General features: G+C 37.0%; 1 protein-coding gene across 1 annotated transcript; it reads left to right on the top strand.

The window, feature by feature from the left end:
* Positions 1-3,019: 3,019 nt before the first annotated feature.
* LOC115919046 (NXPE family member 3-like) lies at positions 3,020-16,789 on the top strand. Its single transcript, XM_030997924.1, has 6 exons — positions 3,020-3,177; positions 11,096-11,217; positions 11,741-12,343; positions 12,961-13,130; positions 14,242-14,297; positions 14,673-16,789. Exons 2-6 carry the CDS (start codon positions 11,101-11,103, stop codon positions 15,491-15,493), a joined length of 1,767 nt encoding a protein of 588 aa, XP_030853784.1. The 5' UTR covers positions 3,020-3,177; positions 11,096-11,100; the 3' UTR covers positions 15,494-16,789.
* Positions 16,790-22,161: the final 5,372 nt, after the last annotated feature.

Raw genomic sequence — 22,161 nt, 5'->3', positions numbered from 1 at the left:
ATCAAACATTAAACTTAACAAAAATACTGCAAATTCACACCAAAATACACCTTACAAATTGATTACCTCTGTTCCTTGACCAATATCAAACACAATGTTGAAAATACAAATACTAAATCCAACCAAAATTGGTGAAAAATGAAACAAATTACAGAGCTCAAAATGAGAGAGGCTACCTATAGAGGTGCACACCAACTTGACAACTTGACAACTTGACACAAATTTGAGGGGGGGGTTCGACCCCCCCCCCCCCCTTGCGTACGCGCCTGCATGTGCATCCCTTTCCTCCTTATTCCCTTATCCATCGTTACCGTCACTACCATTTGAGTAGGGCTGGCCCCCTCCTTAATAACGACTCCCAAGCCATCAAGAATGACCCCATAATTTATAGATTACCATTCTGTGGTTCTTTGGAGGGGCCGGCCGGCGGGCGCGGCCTTTTCAGAAGTGTTTCTACTCTAACCTTTTCATGCACTACGGCTTAACATAAACAAGCATGGTAAGATTTTTTTTAAAAGAAGCATAATTCCGACTCAGTTTCGCATAACCTAAAAATAAGAATACGGCCAGTCACCCCTCCCCCCCCCCTCCCCTCAATGCATCCGCCTTCACGCACCCCCCCCCCCCCCTTCCCCTTGTCTTTCCCTTATTCGTCGTTACTGTCACTAATTTTTAGTGCCATTTCGTTGTCTTTCTTTCTCCCCGGCTCCTCTCTTCTTTTTCTTTCCTCTTTTTTGAACTCTCTCTCTTTTCTTTTCTTTTTTCTTCTCTTTTCTTTTATCTTCTCCTTTTTTCCCCCTTTTTTTTTCTTTCTTTTTTTCTTTCTTTTTTTCTTTCTTTTTTTCCATCTCAATTTTTTTGCGCCGCCAATAGGGGGGGGGGGCCGCGGCCGTTTCGGCCCACCCCTGGATCCGCCACTGGTATGTAACACCAAATGGGAATTATATTTCTGTATTATTATGGACAATAAAACTTGAATCTTGAACCTTCAATCTTGAATACATGTGTTGCTGTCACGGGCATGTCGGGTATCGAACCTGAGCCGGATTGGATAGGAGGAAAAAAGACTACCACAGACGTACGGGGTGGGGGCATGGAGGGACTGCGGTCTCCCTCCCCAGGTGTTTTAATATTTTTCAATACGAATATTAGAGCAACCGTCTTCTCTAATTCGCGCATATTATAGTTGTAGATAGTCTACTCATAGTATCATGTAGCATCTTTTGTGACGAGATTACATCGTCAGTGCGGTAAAGTGTCAAACCTTTTTTTAGAAAATGGAAAGGCAATATGTAGGCAAGCGACGTCAGTCCCCCCCCCCCCCTGGGCCAAGACAACTACCCCTAGGACAACCACCCTCTAGGACAACTACCCCGGAAAACTATCCCCCAGACAACTACCCCCACGACAACTACCCCACGACAACCATCCTCTAGGACAACTACTCCCCGGACAAATATCCTAAGGGTAGTAGTCTGAAGGGGTAATTGTCCTAGAGGTTGGTTGTCCTAGAGGGTAATTATCCAGGGGTAGTTGTCCTAGAGGATAATTGCCCTAGGGGGTAGTTGTCCTAGAGGGTGGATATCCTAGGTTGGTCATCCGGGGGACGGTTATCCGGGGGTAGGTGTCCGGGTACGATTTTATATATCGCATTTCACTTACACATTGTCAGTTTAGTTTACAAAAAATACAACAATAACAACAACAACAATAATAAAGTAATAATCATAAAAATACTACTACTACTACTATTAATGATAATAATTATAATAATATTGATATTATTATTATTATCAATGACTATCATAATAATATAACTATAATAATTATGATTATAAAAACTATAAAATATAAATAAAGATTTTTTAATTTTTTTAAAATAAATCTTTATTCAGATACAAAATCACGGATTACATTATACATAAATATTTACTTAATACTTAATCACATGTTTAATTGAGATCAAAATATATATCTTGTAAATCAGTAATTATCTTCCTCCACTTAGTAATATTCACATATGTTGTCTTAGTTTTATTTTCGTCTACTTCTAGTTTGTATTTTAACAAAAACAAAAAATATTTGCTTATTATTTTCGTTGCTACATTTTCATTGAATTGATTTACAACACTGGCTTTATAAATAAAGACGATGATTATGAAAAAAGAGATGAAGGTTGGAGTAGACGAAGAAGAAGAAGAAGAAGAAGAAGAAGATAATTCGAATAAGAATAACAAGAAATAAAACCAGAATAATGATAATGTTAACAACAATAATAATGATTTAAAGAAAATGATTTTAGTTTTGATAATGATGATGATAATAGCTATAATAATGATAAATGCGGTGGTGGTTATTTTACCTGACTGCTAAGAAAGCATAAATGCGTAAGCAACCAGACGGCCGACGGCTTTAGGTCCTCTCCGAAGGACCTGGTAATGAGGATTAATGCCTTACCAAAGGGCACTAGCGCATCGACTTGGTTTCGAACCCGGGTCACCGGATCACGAGACCACTGTCATCCCGACAATATCAATAATGATAATAATTATGATGTTAAGATTGCTTATAATGATAACAATAATGATAATGATAACAACAATAATTATAATAATAATAATATAAATAATGATAATAATAATAGAAATAATAATAATGATAATAATAATACTTGTCAAGAGGGAATAAATGACGTCCATGCCATCATTCCGGAGGTTTTTTAATTTGAAAGCGTGGTCTCTTTGATTGTTCATTAACCTCTATCCTGTGTATTTACAAGCAAAAGAACTGGGTTAAACTCAATTTCCAAATGCGCAACATGCGCATGCGCTCAGTGTGCTCATAAATCATCGAAGAAACGCATCTGATATTTATTGACCTTTGCTATGGACTATACAGCAACATTTCACCAAGTAATCTTAAAAACCCTTTGTTCTTAAAAGCAAAAAGGACTGAAAGTTAAGCCGGAAGCCGTGTATAAATTCATTATACATTTGCGTTTCAGGAAATAAGGAAGTAACGCGTGTGTCATACAAATCATACGGCCGGAGGTGGGGAAGGACACGAACGTGCTGCCGAAAAACAACGGGAAATGTTCAGAATCTATGCCGACATGACTCACGATCGAGGGACAGCATATATGCTTTAAACTGAACTCTCCAAGCTAAGTGAAACAAGGTAAGTCATATCAGTTCTTTTTTGCATTTGCATTATCCGCTTCTACGCAGAGACTTTCGAAAACACAAATCTTAGGCAATTTCAATATGCTTGTACGTAACATTTTAAAATTTGTGAACATGACGGTCATTTTTTTTAGTATTATGGAGCTATTCTGATATGAATCTACCTTCTGTAAATCTGTCAAAATTCCACTCAAAAAATGATTCACATATCTTTGGTTAATGCGATGCTTTTAGTCGAGGACACAAACGTTTCACATTTGAATCTATACCTGTTGTAAATCTGTCAGTTTCAATCAAAAATTGATTCGTAGTTCTCTGGTAAATGCGATGCTTTTAGTCGAGGACACAAACGTTTACATTTGAATCTACCTGTTGTAAATCTGTCAGTTTCAAATCAAAATTGATTCATATTTCTGGTTAATGCGATGCTTTTAGTCGAGGACACAAACGTTTCACATTTGAATCTATACCTGTTGTAAATCTGGCAGTTTCAAATCAAAATTGATTCGTAGTTCTCTGGTTGATGCAATGCTTTTAGCCGAGGACACAAACGTTTTACATTTTCAGGATATAACCATGAAATTATCAAACACTCTTCGGATGTATTCTACAACGAAAAAATCAACCAGATGCGGCGGCTAATGCTCGGTTTATGTCGATTTAAAAAGAGCATAGACGATATCAAGTGTTTGATGCCTGTGTTAGACTTGAACTTAGTCTTAGCGGCGGGCTCAACTAGAAAAGACACGTACTTCGATTCGTGCAATATTCAATAAAGACTTGTTCATGATCGTGAGCGTCAATCATGGGGTGGACATGTCCCCCCCCCCCCCCAAAAAAAAAAGAAGTCAAAAATCAAGGCGGGGGCCGGGGGCACAATATCAAATGTTTCCGTTCCACCCCCACGTCTTTTTTTGACACCAAATCCCTTCTCAGGAAGAAGTTTATATTATGACTAAATTATAAAAATATACGAGGTAAATATGACTGATTTTCATTAAAATGAGAACCAGAACTAAATGAACCAAATTTGTAAGCCAAAGTACTACTTTCTTATTTAAGTGAATATGCTTCTAGATTAGTAAATGCTTGAATGTTTATTAGCCAAAGTGATATTTCAGCATTATCTAGTGTTTTTTTTCTTCAAGCAGATCTATATATTCATAATTCATGTAGTTTGATTTCAACGTTAAAGTCAAACTTTTGTTCATTGATGAAAATATGTTACCAATGTCTGAGATATGGTGTAATCATGATGAAGTCCTACAAAAATCGCGCTTCAAAATGATCAAGAAGTGCCTTAAAAAAGTAAAAATCTTTGAGTGACCTGTTTTACTATATTCGTTTTCCCCAATCGACTGTAGTGTTATGAAAACCGTTAGGCAAACGCAAAATTGTATTTCGATTTCCAATCATAAATATCTTGATAATCAAACAGGCGATCGGCATGTAAAAGTCATGGGGTTCCTGACTGACTTAAAGGTTTATAATTATCATTGCAGCATGATCTAAATCCAGGATTTTGTTTCAGAATCTGAGAATCTGGTGAAAGCATTACCCTTTTTTTACTCAATTTATGGCATTTCCATTTTAGTTTGCATCTGTTTAGAACAACAACCACCATATTTATATCCAACATTTTGTTAATTCAATAATGGGATTAATAAGGTTAACAAATCTTTAAAGTCGATATTTTTAAATCTTACATTCCCATTTAGCCTACAATTTATATGAGTAACAATAGTAACTGAATGTGACATTTATGAATATTTATGAAATATATTTTGTGTTTCTGAGATTTTCATCCCCCCAAAACGCTACTTTTGGAGCTGCTGCTATAAGTAAGTACTTGAGAACTTGCTAGCCGCGGCAAGTAACATGTGTTATCAAATTCAAAGTGAAAGGTAATTAATGCGGTACTGAGCTAGCTTATACTTTCACTTAAAAGATGTACTAGTTGATAATTACTTATTTTTATGAAGACGGCGAATTGTTTGTGCGTTCATTTTGTCATGGACCTTTTTCTACCCTGGGCTGTCAACAATACAGCAATGCACTGACATTTTAAGCGCACATTTTAACTGAAAAATTAGAACGGTAACACAGAAAAGATTTTAAAATGCTTATTTGAAATTAGATTTCATTTTGTAGATTAGTATAGACATGATCTGAATTACAACTCAGCATTAATATCTCGAGTTATCACCGCCATAGGTCAAAGCCGTTGCACTTTAAAAGAAGCCTTGCCTTATTTGATGTATTATCTGTATGTGTCTTCTTTTTTGCCCGGCTGGAATGCTCCCCAGGGAGTGGAGATTGTGCACACAGTGTGTGCGGGCAAGCACTGAATCCAATGACCGGGGTAATAGTATATTTGTAAAGCGCTTAGAGACATTTGTATTAAGCGCTGTATAAACATTAAATATTATTATTATTATTATTTAAACAAACATGTTCGGTAAATATACTGATTAGAAGAAATCTCAAATATTATGAATAAATCAATTATTCCTAGTATTACATGATGATCAGTATCTATAGTTAAATATGTTCTATTTACATATACTTTCAGTTTGAATTCAGTTTGTTCAAAACAATCAAAATAATCAGGTGTTATGGTAAACTAGCATGACAAACTATATTCTTGACTTGAACTCGAATGGTATATAGCCCGCAACTTCCGGGTTATTACTGATCAAATGTTTTTTGAGCTTGCTACAACATGGTGCTCAGCAGCTTTTAAACCATAGTATTCTAGCCTGTTTTAGGTCCACGTGTTTTAAAGATGAAGTTGAGTTCTGGTCATGCGATTGCATTGTGAAAGAAACGGTGTGGAACCGACCAGAAAAGGTTGATCATCTACCATAGTATTCTAGCCTGTTTTAGGCCCACGGTCTACATGACTTCGGTAGGATATGTATTAATTCTTTTATAGTACCACTTTGGGAACTGTATAGATCAATAACGACCGACAATTTGTCAAAGAAGTTGCATGAATGCGTCTTTTCAAGCGTAAAAGGGCAGGAAGAACTATATTTTTCCTTCGTTTCGTCCTTGTTTTCACGAAGCGACGGTAGTGAGGAAAATCGTAACGCAAAGTGAATGCAATTTTTTTTTCACTACCGTCACTTATTTCTCAATATAGTTACAGTGCGTCCCAGCAAAAACGAAACCGAGAATAATCGATGTACTTTTATCATAACATCACAAGTATAATTAATCGATGATTTGTCATAACTTAATTACAATTATAATTAATAAATGACACATATTTGTAAAGCTTAGATCCTCCTCTTTCATTTGATGCAATTAATTCACGCATGAGTGATTCAAAATAATTTGAAGAAAGGATACCAAAAAGTCATTTGGCGGACGGTGTCTGAATTTCAAAGAGAAAATCATTTTCCAAAAGGTTCATTTTTTGCCCTTTCATATGACACCTCAATCAGGAAAAATAAGCCAGGAATAACAAAGTTCTGTTTGTTTAAAGTAATGCTTGCATTTCCATAACTTTATTAAACAATCATTTTCACTGGCTGTCTACCGAAACAAAGAAAAAGGAAGACTGATCTAATCGTCAACGAAACGGAGTTTGTTGTTAGTTTCTACGGCAGGCAGCCAGTGAAAACGTATTCGTTTGATAAAATTATGGGGGTGTCGACTTGCGCCAAATTTGCTTATGTGAGGTTGGAATAAAAAAAATGCCACCTGTTCATCCAAGCGTAAACACATACCACATAAAAATGATACCAAATGATTTAGGACAAAACGTTCTTTCATAAGATGTATAATAATTTACTGTTCATAGATGATTTTTAAATTTTAATCTCATGGTAAATTAATGATTCAGTATCGGGTCTAATAAAGTAAAGAAAACTGAATTTGAACCCGGGCCATAGGCTACTCTCTCTCTCTCTCTCTCTCTCTCTCTATTGTCCTTGCCCTTCTTTTCCCTCGCCTTTTTCCTTCTTGCCACGGAGTATGTACATGTGTGTGTACATGTAATGTTCATGTGTATGCCTCGATCGAAGAGAAAATAATTACTGATATCGCTGAAATGATTCTTCTCCTTCCCCCTTGTTCTTCATCCTCTTCTTCCTAATAGTAGTTTGCTTAATGTCAAATGAATGCTCACTGTATGCTAGGACCATCGGGTATAATAATCTGCCTGCACTGTAAAAAAAGAATTTGTTCATTGGTAATTTTTACGTATTTTTTCCATGTAGAATTTACTTGAAAACATTAGTTTTGCCACTTACGCACTAAATTTAAGTCTTGCTAACTCAAACTTTCAATTTAGTAGAACGTACGTGGAATATTTAAGTAAAATCAAATACATAAGAACTTTAAGTAATTTCAGCTTGTATTAATTTAGTAATTTTAACTCAAAATCAGAAATTATACGTATTACTCAAACAATTTATGTTGATTATTCTTATCTTTTTAAAGTACGGACCGATGCAGTGCGTAATAGAAATATTTACATAATTTATGAATATTCATTAAGACCAAATTAAACTCTTTTTTAAATAAAACAATTCTTTTTTGTGATTGAATGAACATTTAAGGACTTTAAAACATTTACTAATTCATTTAACATGGCTAAGCAAAGAAAAGACAATTTTTAATTGTTACCCAGTTCAAAACAAATCAAAACTTGATATTTCAGGAAATTGTCAACCAATTTTCCTTTTAAGATGCTACGATCAAGTATATATAAAGTTTGGAGCCTTTCAATATGTGTCGAATTGAAGCGTATGTAATAGTTTGTGATGGTGGTAGAGATATATATATATATATATATATACGGTTAAATCTTAAATAGAAGTAGTGTTAGTGATTAGTGATTAATCTTAAATAGAAGTAGTGAATGATTAGTGGATGTTACTTGTTAGATTAGATGGGTACCAAATCGTGCAATATGTAATCCTATCATAGCTTTTTTTTTAAATTATCTAAAATGATTACAATACTTAAATTATTTACGTTAATGTAACTCGATTTAACTGAGTAAAAATTTATTCAGCAAAATAAGTAAATTCTACTTAAGATGCCGTAGGTAATATTTACTTAATAAAAATAAGGCAATTCTTTTACTCAATTTTATTGAGTTATTTCGACTATTATTTTTTTACAGTGTGTGTGCCATGAGGAGCGCTGGGCCGTTATAATGAACACGAATCAAGAATATATGGAATTTTAGGGAATATTATGATTTTTCAACAACATGAAAACAAATTTGCTTGGTAAATGTATTTCTCTTTGTTCACGAGATGAATAACATTTAACTTATCGTGCTAATCAGATAATCGTTCATTGTAGGCAACTTGTGATTTGCTACATAGTCTTAGTAGGTCTACATTCTCTGAAGACTTGTTCAATACCTTGTCTGAGTGAGAGTAGTGTCGGTTAATTCACATGCATACATCTCCTGTGGATTATAGTTGTATATATTATACGTAAATAACTGTTTGTTTCAGAGCATCCCTTGTAAATGCAGTAGGCATACTAGGTAGGCCTATAATAATCCTGATTTGGAGAAGCTATGCATATGTAGGGTCTGAATGACTTAGACTAGATGCTTGTTGGTCAGTCGGAGGACACAGGAGGTCCCTTTTGCAACCAACATCAAATTCTGTAGAACTTTGCAGTAATTATGAATATGTCATGTATGTCCTATCTATGTCCTATCTGTGAAATTTAAACGTTAGCAGTGTCCTAATATTCAAATTATGGAAGGAAACCCCTTTACTTAATAAACATCACTGTCAGACACTATTGAGTGACCGGCTGGCTTTTTTTTCTTCTTTGGTAATAACATACATAAAATGATCTGTAAAGGGTTCATTTTGTACCTGAGCATTTGTTTTCATCCATAACCCACTTCTTGTAATGGCCAAAATTAAACTGATTGAATCTTTGCGCAGCACAAAACGTACGACCATTCGGTACAATGGTCTGAAAATCAGGCTACTACTGATGTCGATTCGTCAAGCCTCCCCCCCCCCCCCCATTTTTTGAGGGAAGTTCTAAATTAACATTATCTTTCAAATGCCGTTGGAATTTAACCTTTTCATTTTTGGGGGCCTGCAAATGGGACTAGGGCCAAGTAAAAAAAATATACATGTTTAGCGTCCCCGCCCGCTTCCTTTTTTGCATTAAAGGCTTTCTCTGTCCAGATCAGTTGTTATGCGGTTTGTTATATATTTGTCTATGTTAAATGTATATGCCCAGTATACATGCTTTGTTTTGTTAACCTCTTTTTGTATAGCCCTTCACTGCGGAAAATCTATGTTTCAAACGGTCGACCCTCTGCTTTCTTGAGGAGATCACGCAGCTCTATTCCATCAACCCTGTTCATTGGATAGAAGCCTCCATATTATTTTAATTTACTTAAATGAATGCTATGCCGCAATGGTCTAGGGAAAGCTTTTCGGAATAAATAATTGTTCTCAAACAATACGCGTTTTGATTGCAACATTCCATATTCGTTGATGAGCGGACAATCTTCTTTTTTGTTGTATAAACGACCGGTCTTAATTTGTCAATAATAACATAAATCGTAGTTGGCCCTTATGTTTATAGAACTTGTAAATCATTAATTAATTCATATTATTGTGTGAACCATACTTATAATTACAGCACAGATTATATACATACCCTATTATAGGGTTAATTAAAACAAGTGCTTTAAATGTACAATAACCTGTCTGTGTCTTGTATATCACTATACGTAACATTAATTTAAACACGAACCTGGTACATGTATTACTCTTTAATCAACTTGTATGAATAGTTAACCGGGAGGAGACATTTTAAAACTTAACCTAGCCATCCTAGCGCTGCATATCAAAATTAAATCGGCCAGATTCTGGACTAACCCCCAGTATGCCGCAATGATTATGGGCAGATTACGACCAGGGTAGTCATAATTACGGTAAGCCTCCCGTTCTTCTCGCATTAATTGTCATTTATTTAAAGTAACACATAGCTTTGTACTTGTGATACATGTATCAAATCTCATTATTTGATAAATTATCGCATCAGATTCTGTGGTCGTGCGTATCATGAATATTTATGACTAGCGCACGACGTATTGGTTCCTATTGAGCCAATGTGGCGCTAGGATGGCTATGTTAGGTTAAACAAAGGCGCAACCGGGAGGGGGTGATCATTACTGTGGGAATTTTGTTTTTAATCCATGCTGGGTTACAATGTTTGCCAACGACTTGGACATAACCAACATAGTTTAAAAGGAATAGTTTTGATCAACACTGTTCTTAACCAACGCAAGATTAAAGTATGTTTTGATCAACACTATCATTATGACCATGGTTGAACGTTTTTTAAATCAACAATTCTTCTATCAGTGTACACAAACCAGCTAGAGGCCCTTAGCAACCCCCCCCCCCCACACACACACACACTCAGTGTTATTTAGGGTACGCATATGCTTGTTCCCTCTTTTTGAAAGCACCCCCTATCTGAGGACTGCCGAACCCCCATTTCGCGGGCTTTTCGCGGGATTTTCCTGCCTTAAAGACTAAATCATGAAAAATGCTCAATGTACCCCCCTAAATTCGGAATAATTTCTCAGGAGTCCAAAGAGATGAGAGAAAGAAAAAAACACCCCCTTTTTAAAGAAATTTTCGGGTGAAAAGTTAATACACCCCCTTTTTTTTTACAATTCTCGGGCCGGACTTTGTCGCACGAAAAGTACCCCTTTACCGGACATTTTGGTAACACGCATGGGGTCCGTCCGTTCTCGGAGTTGGGGGCCGGGTTCTCAACTGACAGGCGAGGAGATTTCTCGACATACAGTGTGCTCATGTTTATAAGAAAGAAATTGAAATCCAGTGATATCCGAGAACTCAAATTATAGTGCTGTCGTATTCAATTTTATCGTTTATTAGGTGCGATGTCTCCCCAAAAGACGTTCCTGCTGATCATTGTTTTTATCGTTTGTTTAATTACATGCGGATTGTGGCTTGATTGTGGACTGGGATCTTGTAATTCCGTGCACTCTTTCATACAGGCAAGTTCATTCTTTCCAGTTCATATTTCTAATTCTTTTTTTACACGAAACGTCATGTCGATTGCGTCTATTACCAAACAAATTGGCAACACTGTGACATACCTTGCGAGCTTCCGTCCAATTTGTTCTGTACAGAAATTTCATGAACTTGCATTTTCTTCGTTATTGATGACAGAATATTTCTGTTGAATAGAAAAATATTTGCAATAATTTCATTTGAGGTGCCTGTATGATTGCAGATTTTCTTGAGGGAAAAGTAAAAAATTCGGATTTTTTTTTTCTTCTTCTTTAAAAGCTCAAATTTGTCAATTATAATTCATTAACAAACTAAATGCGTTTTTTTTTTTTTTTGCGCTAGTTGACCTTGGATGATTTCATAGGGATTAAAGAACCAACATAATGGAAACAGTTTTGTAGTTGATAACAATAAGGCCTACCATTTTCTAAAGTGAATAGGGGCCAATGTGAGTATTCATGTACAGATTTATAATGATTGAACTTTTAATATTACGATTTGTTTCAGGCTACTGGAATCGCACACAACGATGTATTTAGACCGCGCGTAAAACCAGTACTCTACGATCCATCGGTTGGTGATACAGGGGTTGTCTGCCCCGTGGGGAAAGGTACTGGCCCAGTGAGTCATCTCACAGATGCGATACAACCAAGCCCGCCCTCCAACGTACGATGGGCAACGGTGGAGAATCTGACAAGTGCCAAGTACAGCGACAATAAAATCTGTAATGCAAAAAAGGTATACTTCCTACATGATCAGCTCGAGTTGCTAATCCAGGCCCGCGATGGACGGAGACGGCTGAAACAATATGGCGGTGATTACTTCCGGGCTAAGATATTCACTAAGAATTCAACGTTCTCTGCGAGTTCTGCAACGGATGGAGAAGTGATCGATCTAGGAGATGGGACCTACAGGGCTCTCTTCACTCTGAAATGGCCCGGGAAGGTCAACGTCAAGGTGACCTTGGTTCATCCCAGTGAAGCGGTCGATGCGATTCGACGTTTCCGCGACGCAGCTCCAGCGCGGTTCGTTTACCGCGGCAAGTTTGTGTCCGCAGACGGTACGCACAAAGAAGAGACTTTCTGCAACATTGTACTTTCTGGTAATCCGGTAAGGGGCCTTTTATATTTTCTTATTTCTAACGACAATTATAATTGTAAATGCATTTAACAATTTGTATAATGGTTCAGACTGGATTGAACCTTTAAACAAAATATGAGTGGATGCCAGGAATGTAAAGATTAAAATTTAGAATAGGTAGTATCCTGGCACTGACGAATTTTCGTCACCATAATTACACTTCCGCCCCTCTCCCCCATGATATACAGAAAGTTTCAGTTTCAATTGGTTCGGGACATGTATAACTTGGCAACTCTTCCTCTATTTCCATGTACATGTAAAAAATCGCTAATCTCAGGCTCTGAAATTGTACTTTTGAAATAAAGCAATTTCTCACGCTTTGTATACAATGTGTAAATCATTCAGACTCCATCATTATAGGTGGAAGTGCCAAGTAATAATAATAATTGATGATAATGATAATAATAATAATAATAGTAATAATAGTAATAATAATAATAATAATAATAATTATACAAAACTATAATATGAGGCTATAAATCAAATGCTCCTGCAATAAAGGAAGATAGAACAAACGAAAATAATGAAAGAGAACAATCAATATAGTATAAACCAAATCAAACATACATTTGACTGATATTTTACAGCCTGACCTATGCAACTTTACCGATAAGGCTACGGGATCTCCCTGGTTTTGCTACAAGCCCAAATCACCGAAACTGAAGTGCAGCGACTGGCGGGAACATCGATGTGACTCCGGCGCCGCTAACCGGTCTGATGCATCGCTTTTATCATCACATGACAAGTTAACCTTGATGTAAGTAGGCCTACAGCAATAAAATCAATTTGCTTCCATTTTGCTATCTATAAGAGTAAAAGAGATATTATCTCTGTCCCTTCCTCTCTCTTTTCTGCCCCCATCTCTCTCTCCCACTCACTTACATTCTCCAACTCACTCCTACCCCTCTCTTTCGCTCATTCTCTCCAGCAAGTATTTCCCTCCACTTCTTTCTGTCCTTCTCTCCCTCAACAATAAACAATAAACTCTGCTGATTACGACTACCCCCCCCCTCCCCATAAGAGTAATACTAGCTAAAAGCAAGGATAGAAAAGGCCTAGTTGATAAATAAGTGAGCGAGCAGGTATGAAGATGTGAATTGATTGATTATTCAGTATATATACATCGGTGGATGAACGATTCTCTGACATGAGGTGGGGGCGGACAGAGAGGGGTTCACATGTTCAAACATTCTGTGACGGGTAGAAAAAACAAAAAACTACAAAGGGTCGATCATCAGCATTTTCCGGAATCCGCCTCTGACATATTATAAGGCATATTGAACTTACCGTGATTAATGCTACTGTTCCAAAAATGTGATGATGACCAGTGGCGGCGATCCCAGGCGGTCCGGGGACACGCCCCATCTCAATTTGTTTATGGGGGGATCACCCCCCCCCCCCCCCATTCCGGGTAAATTTGAAAAGTGCAACAACAAAAATGTAATTTTATAGCAAATACTGACTAAAGACTGCATCGCACTTTTAGGGTCTGAAGTGCCCAAGGGTGCAGCGTTTAGACTTAAAAATATCTTCTGGATCGGTCGCTGCGCTCCCTCGCATAAAATCCTTCTGTTGGTATCACCTGTGAGGGGGTAGTCACTTCCGTCTCCTTCGCCCCTCTCGTTCACTGTGCTTCCTCGTCCCTCTCATTCCGCCGCCCCCCCCCCCCGGTCATGAAAAGAAATCGCCTCTCCTGATGGTGACCAGGGCAGTTCTATGTGCCTGGGACGCATGCCCCTCCTATCAATTTAAGAAAAAGAGAAGAGAGCAAAGAAAAAGATGGAGAAAATAAACTTTGGAGGGGAAATGACGACTTCAATTCTACATCAGTTTAAGTCTAAGGACTGTCTTTTTCCTTCTATCAACAGTCCAAAAAGTGATCTTCCTACGAGAATTCAAGTCGAAGTCCGAGGAACAATAAGAAGTAAGTGCAGATTTGATTTAGAATAGATACTTACTATAATCCTGATATTGATTGCTATCGGTTCAGATAAAAAAATTGCACATCTTTAGATCTGGTCTGAGCAGGCTCTGGGAGGTTCTTGCTCATCGAGTTAAGGTAAATGAACTTGCTTTGTTGCTCAGATTCATTTGACACGGTCATTTATTAGGAGAGTTCAGCCAACCCCGCTTGAGCTGGGCAAAACAAGCACAAAAACAAAAGAATTCACACCCTGCTTTATGACCAATTGAAACCAAGTTGGCCAAACGCCCTCTGTATCGATATCAACCTAGGTCTACTTGTTGAAATCTAAATTTAAAAAAAAAAAGTTTCTTTCTAATTTGTTCACATATCCAGATTCATCTGAACAAAAATCGGCATCAGATAATGCGACCACAGAAGTTATAAATCTTCCCATTTGTACAAATGGATGCAATATTGGAAACCTCCTCACCTCTGGCTACTATTTCCGCGACATTTGGTACAATCCATCCTGCAGAATTCTCAATTTCCCGCTCGACGAAATGCGAAACTGTGTCTCAGGGAAGAAGCTGTATTTCTTGGGAGATTCGACGATCCGCCAGCTCTTCGAGTTCTATCTGGTGCGACTTGGACCAGGATTAAAGAAGACGCAATCTGGTCCAGAACCACGATGGCACGTAGGTCCAACGCGTGCGTTAGACCAGGTCTTCAACATCAGTATGATGTTTCGTTTCCATGCGTACCCAATAGGGAGGAACTCATGGGCCACAGTGAAGGACATCCACTACATAGCGAACGAAGTTGACAGCATTGTTGGTGATGAAAATTCGGTGGTCGTAATCTCACTGTGGTCCCATTTCACCCACGAACCGGAGTGGTTTTTCGTGCAACGAATGCGAACAATTATGGCGGCCGTTGCGCGTCTTCGAGAGCGCAGTCCGTCCACGCTTGTGGTCTTCAAGGGTGCGAACACGCGCGAACATAATACCGCAAACCAACGTCTGTATAACTCTGATTGGCTGGCGAGACGTATGGAATACATTATACGGAGAGAAATTGCCGAAAACTTGGCTTTCATGGACTCTTGGAGCATGTCAAGTGCGCAATTAATCGCGGACAATGTACATCCAGGAGGTTCACATGTTAAAAACCTAAGTAATCAGTTATTAACATTCATGTGTGGTAGGCCTACATAGGAATTCATATTTAACCTCACTATGCAAGTATCTTGCAATTTTCATAATTATTGTTCGTAGAGACGGGTATAGCCCGAAGGTCTTTGTCAAATATAAATACTGTAAGCATGCGACCAAGAAAACGCGTTTAAATGGGTGTTTTTTTATATATATATTTTGGCTTCAGTAGAAATCTTCATTTAGGGGTTGTCTGGAAAACGTGTGGTCACGCATGCTTCCAGTATTTATACATGAATAAGACCCATTGGGGCGTCATTTTGTCTGACGTATAGGCCTAGGTCTGCGCCAGTAACTGCATGGTACGGCACTTAACACATTCTCTTAAATGATTCTTTGATATTCATTTTGAACTTTTTATTATCATGTCCAAAATATGAAAGACAACGAAGGAGAATGCATAGAGCACTTAAAACCCAAAATCCAAATTTAAGTCACTTACTAGGAAATGAGGAATATAATTATAGGAAAGGTGGTAGCTTTTTTAAAAGGCAGTGGAAGGTACAATGAACTGTGATGCTCAGCTATAAACAAACATTAATTACGTATTAATTAAGTATTAATCGAGTATTAGTTACGTTTTGCTATATTAACTATATTATCTATTAGTGACAGTGGTACTATCCTCGGTATAAATTGCTTCATTGTATAAATTGTATAATTGCTTCATTATACGGAGAGAGGTTTTAAACTTCCTTCCTTTCTAATGAATTCTTTAAAATAACAAGCCGAATAACAATACAGAAACTAACAATCTACTGACATTGTTAATTGCACAACACAACGCCACTAGGCCATCGTCGATCCAACAGTAAAAGTATTAAGAGAGGACCAGTAACTACGCCCTGTCACATTGCCTGGCGGAAATCATCGAATGACGATGGAAACGCCATTAATCGCAACAACAACAACAACAACAACATCTTTCACTAACATGAATGGAAGTAAAAAGGTCAAAAAATATTTTTAACACCTTTCCTTGAGCTCAATCTTATCTTTGATTAAATCTAGTAATTGTTAATAGTTCGGTATAGGCCCGAATATTGTTCACGTCTTAACAGCCCTTTTGGAAATCTCTCTTTGATTTACAACTTGCTTCACCATTTTATTGTTCCAATGTTATTATTTCGTACAATACATGTATTTCTCACCAGTATACTTTTATAACAGGAAATATTTTATGCTATTGAAATTTTGATTATCAGGTATGATGCCGCAAGTCTACACATGCGTCTGTTACGTAAAATATGCTCCGAAATAAAAACGTGCTCTATTCTCAGGGTCACATATAGAGGGTCACGATGTTTGTTCATTTGCATTGTTTTCTTTTTTTGTTTACCTTTTTTCTTACTGTTTACAAATATTTTGGTTTTTTATCATAAAAAAAAAGTCTGAAGTCGCAAACGGAGACAGCCCGGGTAAAGATCAAAATATGTGCACAAAAATGAAGCCCAGTCAACAAAGGGCTTCGGTCACGTAGGCCGCTTAAAGTACAAGTCCACTCCAAAAATAACTTACTTTCAATAGAAGCAGAAAAATCAGACAAACCAATCAAAAAAGTTTGAGCAAAATCAGATAACTAATAAGAAAGTTATGAATATTTGAAAAAGTGTGTAAAACTATGGAACAATGAAAATCTCTACACAAATTACTTATTTGGTTATCATTTTGTGACGTCATGTCCTCACTATTTCTCAATTGCTTTATTTAGTTTAATCTCATTAATTTCCCTTTTTTATCCTCCCAAAATTGATTTCCCCATGCCTTTGCCCAGGTTATATGATTTGTATCTTATTGCGTGCATGGCATTTCATGAAATCCGTTATGAACTTTGAAAGATACTATTTTCTGAATATCGTATATTCATGATTATTGACTTTTATATAAATAGTTTAGGTTTTCAAAATTCACATTTTTCATGATTTAACTTGAAAAAAAGGTTACTCTATATTAGTGCATCCACACAAAAACATATTACTATCAATCTAACTTGGATGCTGGTGTGAAGAAATAAGATTCATAGGGGGAAATAGGAAATTTATATTATCAATATAAAGAAAATAATTAGTGGATAGTGAGGACATGACGTCACAGACTAATGAGTGAGTTGCCAATTTGTCTAGTGATTTTAAAAGTTTTTCATGCCATAATTCATAAGTTTCTTATTAGTTATCCGATTTTGCTCAAACTATTTTTAGTCTGATTTTCTGCTTCTATTGAAAGTAATTTATTTTTGGAGTGGACTTGTCCTTTAAAGATACTATGTCCCTTTTGCAGCCAACATCACATTCTGTAGAACTTTGCAGTAATTATAAATATGTCATGTTTGTCCTATAGGTGAAATTTAAATGTTAGCAGTGTCCTAATATTCAAATACACTTCACTGTCAGACACTATTGAGTAACTGACTGACTGACTTTTTTTTTTCTTCACGTACGACCATTCGGTACAATGGTCTGAAAATCAGACTATTACTTACTCTTAAGTCGATTCGACAACTAACAGTCGTTATTTTCCCACTTAATGACATTTTCAACCCCCCCCCCCCTTTGTTTTAGGGAAGTTCTAAATTAGTATTATCTTTCAAATGCCATTGGAATTTAAACTTTTTATTTTATTGGTCTGCAAATGGGACATTACCTTTAAGTAGCTTTAAGACAGCTTTTCCAAGGCAAATGCATCAATGACCGATTGACTGGCAATAGCTTGATTTATCGAGATGTCTTTCTTATATCTTATCTCTAGTTTGAAGACGAAATGACGATCGAGTTCAGGCGCGGATCCAGGATTTTCCAATAGGGGGGGGGGCCGGAAATTTGGAAAGTGTGCAGACCATTTTTACAACTCAACATACCAATACTGACAAGGTCATATCAGAAGCACCATACCGGTACAATTTTTGACATTTTCATCGGGGGGGGGGGGAGGGGCTAAAGCCTCTTTCATGACAAAAGTTTTATTAAATTATTAGAGAAAGAAGATGATTCGTTATATTCTCGACTCTAAAATAATCCTTGTCTGAATTCAGTTTTCCCCCGCCCGCCCGTAGCGCGTAATTTTCGGACGCTTTATTAAATTATGAGAGAAAGAAGACCATTCGTTGTACCATTCTCGACTCTTAATCCTTGTTTGAATTCAGTCTTTCCCCTTCCCTCGCGAAGCGCGGCAGCTTTGACGTTTCATTAAATTATTAGAGAAAGGAGAGGATTCGTTGTACCACTCTCGAATCTCGATCCTTGTCTGAATTCAGTTCCTCCCCCCCCCCCTCCCGCGCGAAGCGCGGAAGCTTTAACTTTCCATAGTTTAATGATATTGTTAGAGGAAGAAGATGATTGGTTGTTCCATTCTCGACTGTCCTACTTGTAGCTACCTGCTCCCTCTATATAGAAAACTTCCCCAATCGGTGTCTTTTGTTCCCCCATGATCCTCTTTTTCTTACGTTAAATGAGAGCTGAGTTAATGAGATAGCCACCTGTCACAGTGACCTTGCTGGCTCGCTTGGTGGTCTAACCCCTTCTGGCTGAAGTAGTAAAGCCTGCCTTTAATCCTTCACTGAATTCAGTCCCCTCCCCCTCCCGCGCTAAGCACAGAAGCTTAACGTGTCATTAAATTATTAGAGAAATAAGACGATTCGTTGTACCGTTTTCGGAATTTTCAAAAATATTTCTTTGTCTGCTCCTTTTTTGTCTTATGTCCTCTTACTGCCCCTACCGCCCTTGGCTACACGCCTGCTTTAGAGGGAACATGAAGCAATCATGATTGTGATAGCACACAATTAGGTTAGTAGAAACGAAAGGAAAAAAATATCTATTACACCAACCATGGATAAATCACGGCCGGGAGCGTCATTATCATATCATATCATTTAATAGTTTTGTGTTATCGGGCGAGGGCCGGGGCGTAGCGACCAAGCGAGATTTTGCAATGTTGAATGCTGAAATTATGCATTCTAGAAAATCCCTATTAAAGCCCAATAATTCTTTCCGCTATATGTCTTTCTAGCTGTATTTTTAAATTTCCAGGGCGACGTGTCCCCCTATCGGACCCAGGATCGCCGCCCCTGCCCCTGTCCATGTACCTGTGTTGGCTAAGTCAGTAGAGCGTCCGCATCACAACCGGGAGGTCGAGGGTTCGAACCCCGGCCGCGTCATATCAAAAGACGTTAAAAGACCTTGTTTGGCGTTCAACAATAAGGGATAGAGCAATGTCGATCTGGCGCTGCTCAGTGGCTGCCGGGCTCACGATCAATTGGGCAAAAAGAATTTCCTTTTCGGTTTAACTTAATAAAAGATTACAAAATATGGACTATAAAAGATTATTATTATTATTATTATTATTATTATTATTATTATTATTATTATTATTATTATTATTATTATTATTATTATTATAATTATATGCTGCTTAATGGTACGGGTATTTCCACATACCCATGTATTGTCCAACTCATATTGTCTGAGCTTGGCTTCACGCACATCTTCCTTACGTATACAAATAAAACGAATGAGATAGATGTCTATAATAGTTTTTGTTTGAAGAGGTTTATACGCAGGATATTTTCAATAATGTATACTACTCTCGATCACATTATAACACCGACTTTTAGCCCTGCGGCCATGATAAGCATTGAAGCAATCTATCTCTTCCTACCGGGTACCCATTTATTTCACCTGGTTGAAGGATGGCAAATGTAGATTGAGGTTTTGCCGAAGGACATTCGCGCTGTGGCAGGGGTTCGAACCCTAATATTTAACTCTTTGTTAATAGTGCGTTTATTTATCCAATAATCAAACTACATAGTCTCCATCTATATTAGTTTATTTTACACAAGGTCGCAGCCACCGTCTATTAAAGTGTAAATGACGAGACGAAATAGTAATGACGGCAATTTCTAATGACAGTTATTGAATATGGTTGAAGACATAAATATCTACAGATTCAAGTTGGAAGATTGTTTTACAAGTTTCATCATTTTTTAATTTTTTTTTTTGGATTTGATTTGATTTATTTTTCACTCAAATATCCACAAATTAAATGACATATAGAAACCATACAATAATACAATATATAATAGAACAAATGAATTATAGAAGTAACGAAATACTGACAAGTATGTTCGTAATCAAATAAGTTTACAGAGTACATTCAAGTTTGAGAATAAGAGAAAATATTTTATATTGCTTGACTTAACTGAGAGGGGGAAAAGGGGAACCTCAGAAAAGCTAGGTTTGTTGAGCGAGATTCCCAGTATAAATCAAATAATGGACCATCAACAAAGTGCATCAAAATCTGCACATGTCCGCTCCCAGAGAAACCAGAGACGCGCGAACCCACCCGCCCGCGCCAGATCCTCGGGTCTCCCCCGCCAAGGCCAAGGCCAAGGCCCATTCATAATCCTCTTTTAATGTAAGATATATGGTAAATCTATCGACGAAATCAAACGAATATCTGTAAACAGGATATGAGTGTACCTGTACTTTTAAAATCAAATTCATCATTTGCAGACATGCAGGGTACCATTTCTAATACCTTTTGTAGATGTGATGCATGCAACAGGACGTTAAAAGAAAATACATCAATAAGTGCCACGTGATACTATAAATTCTCATGACAAACAAAGAAAATATGAAATCCGTTTCATTTTTTAAATCAATCACTCAATATTGTTTGAACGACATACAGCCAGCAAGAATAATTTTTTGGTACGTTTTATTTTTATCCGTAGTATTGACAATATACAGTTGCATATGAAGTTGGAATACATGTTCTTACCTCTCATCCTGAATAAACCTCCGACAATATGATTTATAAGTTTGTGACTTCTCATAACCTTATAGATCAATATTCTACCTTTTTAGATTGATCAATAAAGTTCGGAGAAGATATTAACTTTATACAAACCATATTGGCGGAACCATTTCATGAAAAGGCGAAGGACAAACTTATTCCAACTTTACGAGAAAAAGTGCAGAAAACCAAAGAGGGAAGGGCGAGGAAAATTCATGTCCACTTGTCGATCCTGAACCCTGTAGCTTGTGATCTATAGTCCGGTGATTTATCCACTAGACCACAGCACCTTAGCTCTAAACCGTGTGAGTCAAAAAACAAATTTACATCTAGAAAATGGCTAATTATTTTAAAGATCATCTATGGACAGTAAATTATTATACATCTTATGAAAGAGTGTTATATCCCAAATCATTTGATATCTTTTTGTGTGGTATGTGTTCACAGGAGGCATTGTTTGCAAGGGTGCAAAAATCGACTTGCGCCAAAGTTGCTTATGTGATGTATTAGAGTAATAGAGGATGAATTAAATGTATCAAATAAGATGCATTGCATAGGCTTTTTGCAGAAGCAAAGTCACACACACATACATTTGATATTTGATATTGTGTGGCATGATTTATTTTGTTATGGGTGTTATTTGGATCTGCAAAGAACGAATTAATACCCAAATCCCAATTGTTTTATTCAAACATCCCATAAGAAACTTTGGCGCATTTAAGTCGATTTTTGCACTCTCGCAAACAATGCCTCCTGTTCATCCAAGCGTGAACACATACCACACAAAAATGATACTAAATGATATGGGATAAAACAATCTTTCATAAGATGTATGATCATATACTGTTCATAGATGATTTTTGAAATAATTAGCAACTATCTAG

Source organism: Strongylocentrotus purpuratus, unplaced genomic scaffold (genome assembly GCF_000002235.5).
Source record: "Strongylocentrotus purpuratus isolate Spur 01 unplaced genomic scaffold, Spur_5.0 spur5_scaffold_4, whole genome shotgun sequence".
Lineage (NCBI taxonomy): Eukaryota > Metazoa > Echinodermata > Echinoidea > Camarodonta > Strongylocentrotidae > Strongylocentrotus > Strongylocentrotus purpuratus.
Note: the sequence above shows the minus strand (reverse complement) of the source record. Positions and strands in the feature narration are given on the sequence as shown.

What these genes read in the sequence shown, in the direction of transcription:
- LOC115919046 (XM_030997924.1), top strand. Translation starts at nt 11,101, where the DNA reads ATGTCTCCCCAAAAGACGTTCCTGCTGATCATTGTTTTTATCGTTTGT. An exon ending in TTGTACTTTCTGGTAATCCG is followed by an intron (nt 12,344 to 12,960) that starts GTAAGGGGCCTT and finishes GATATTTTACAG; the next exon opens with CCTGACCTATGCAACTTTAC. An exon ending in CATGACAAGTTAACCTTGAT is followed by an intron (nt 13,131 to 14,241) that starts GTAAGTAGGCCT and finishes TTCTATCAACAG; the next exon opens with TCCAAAAAGTGATCTTCCTA.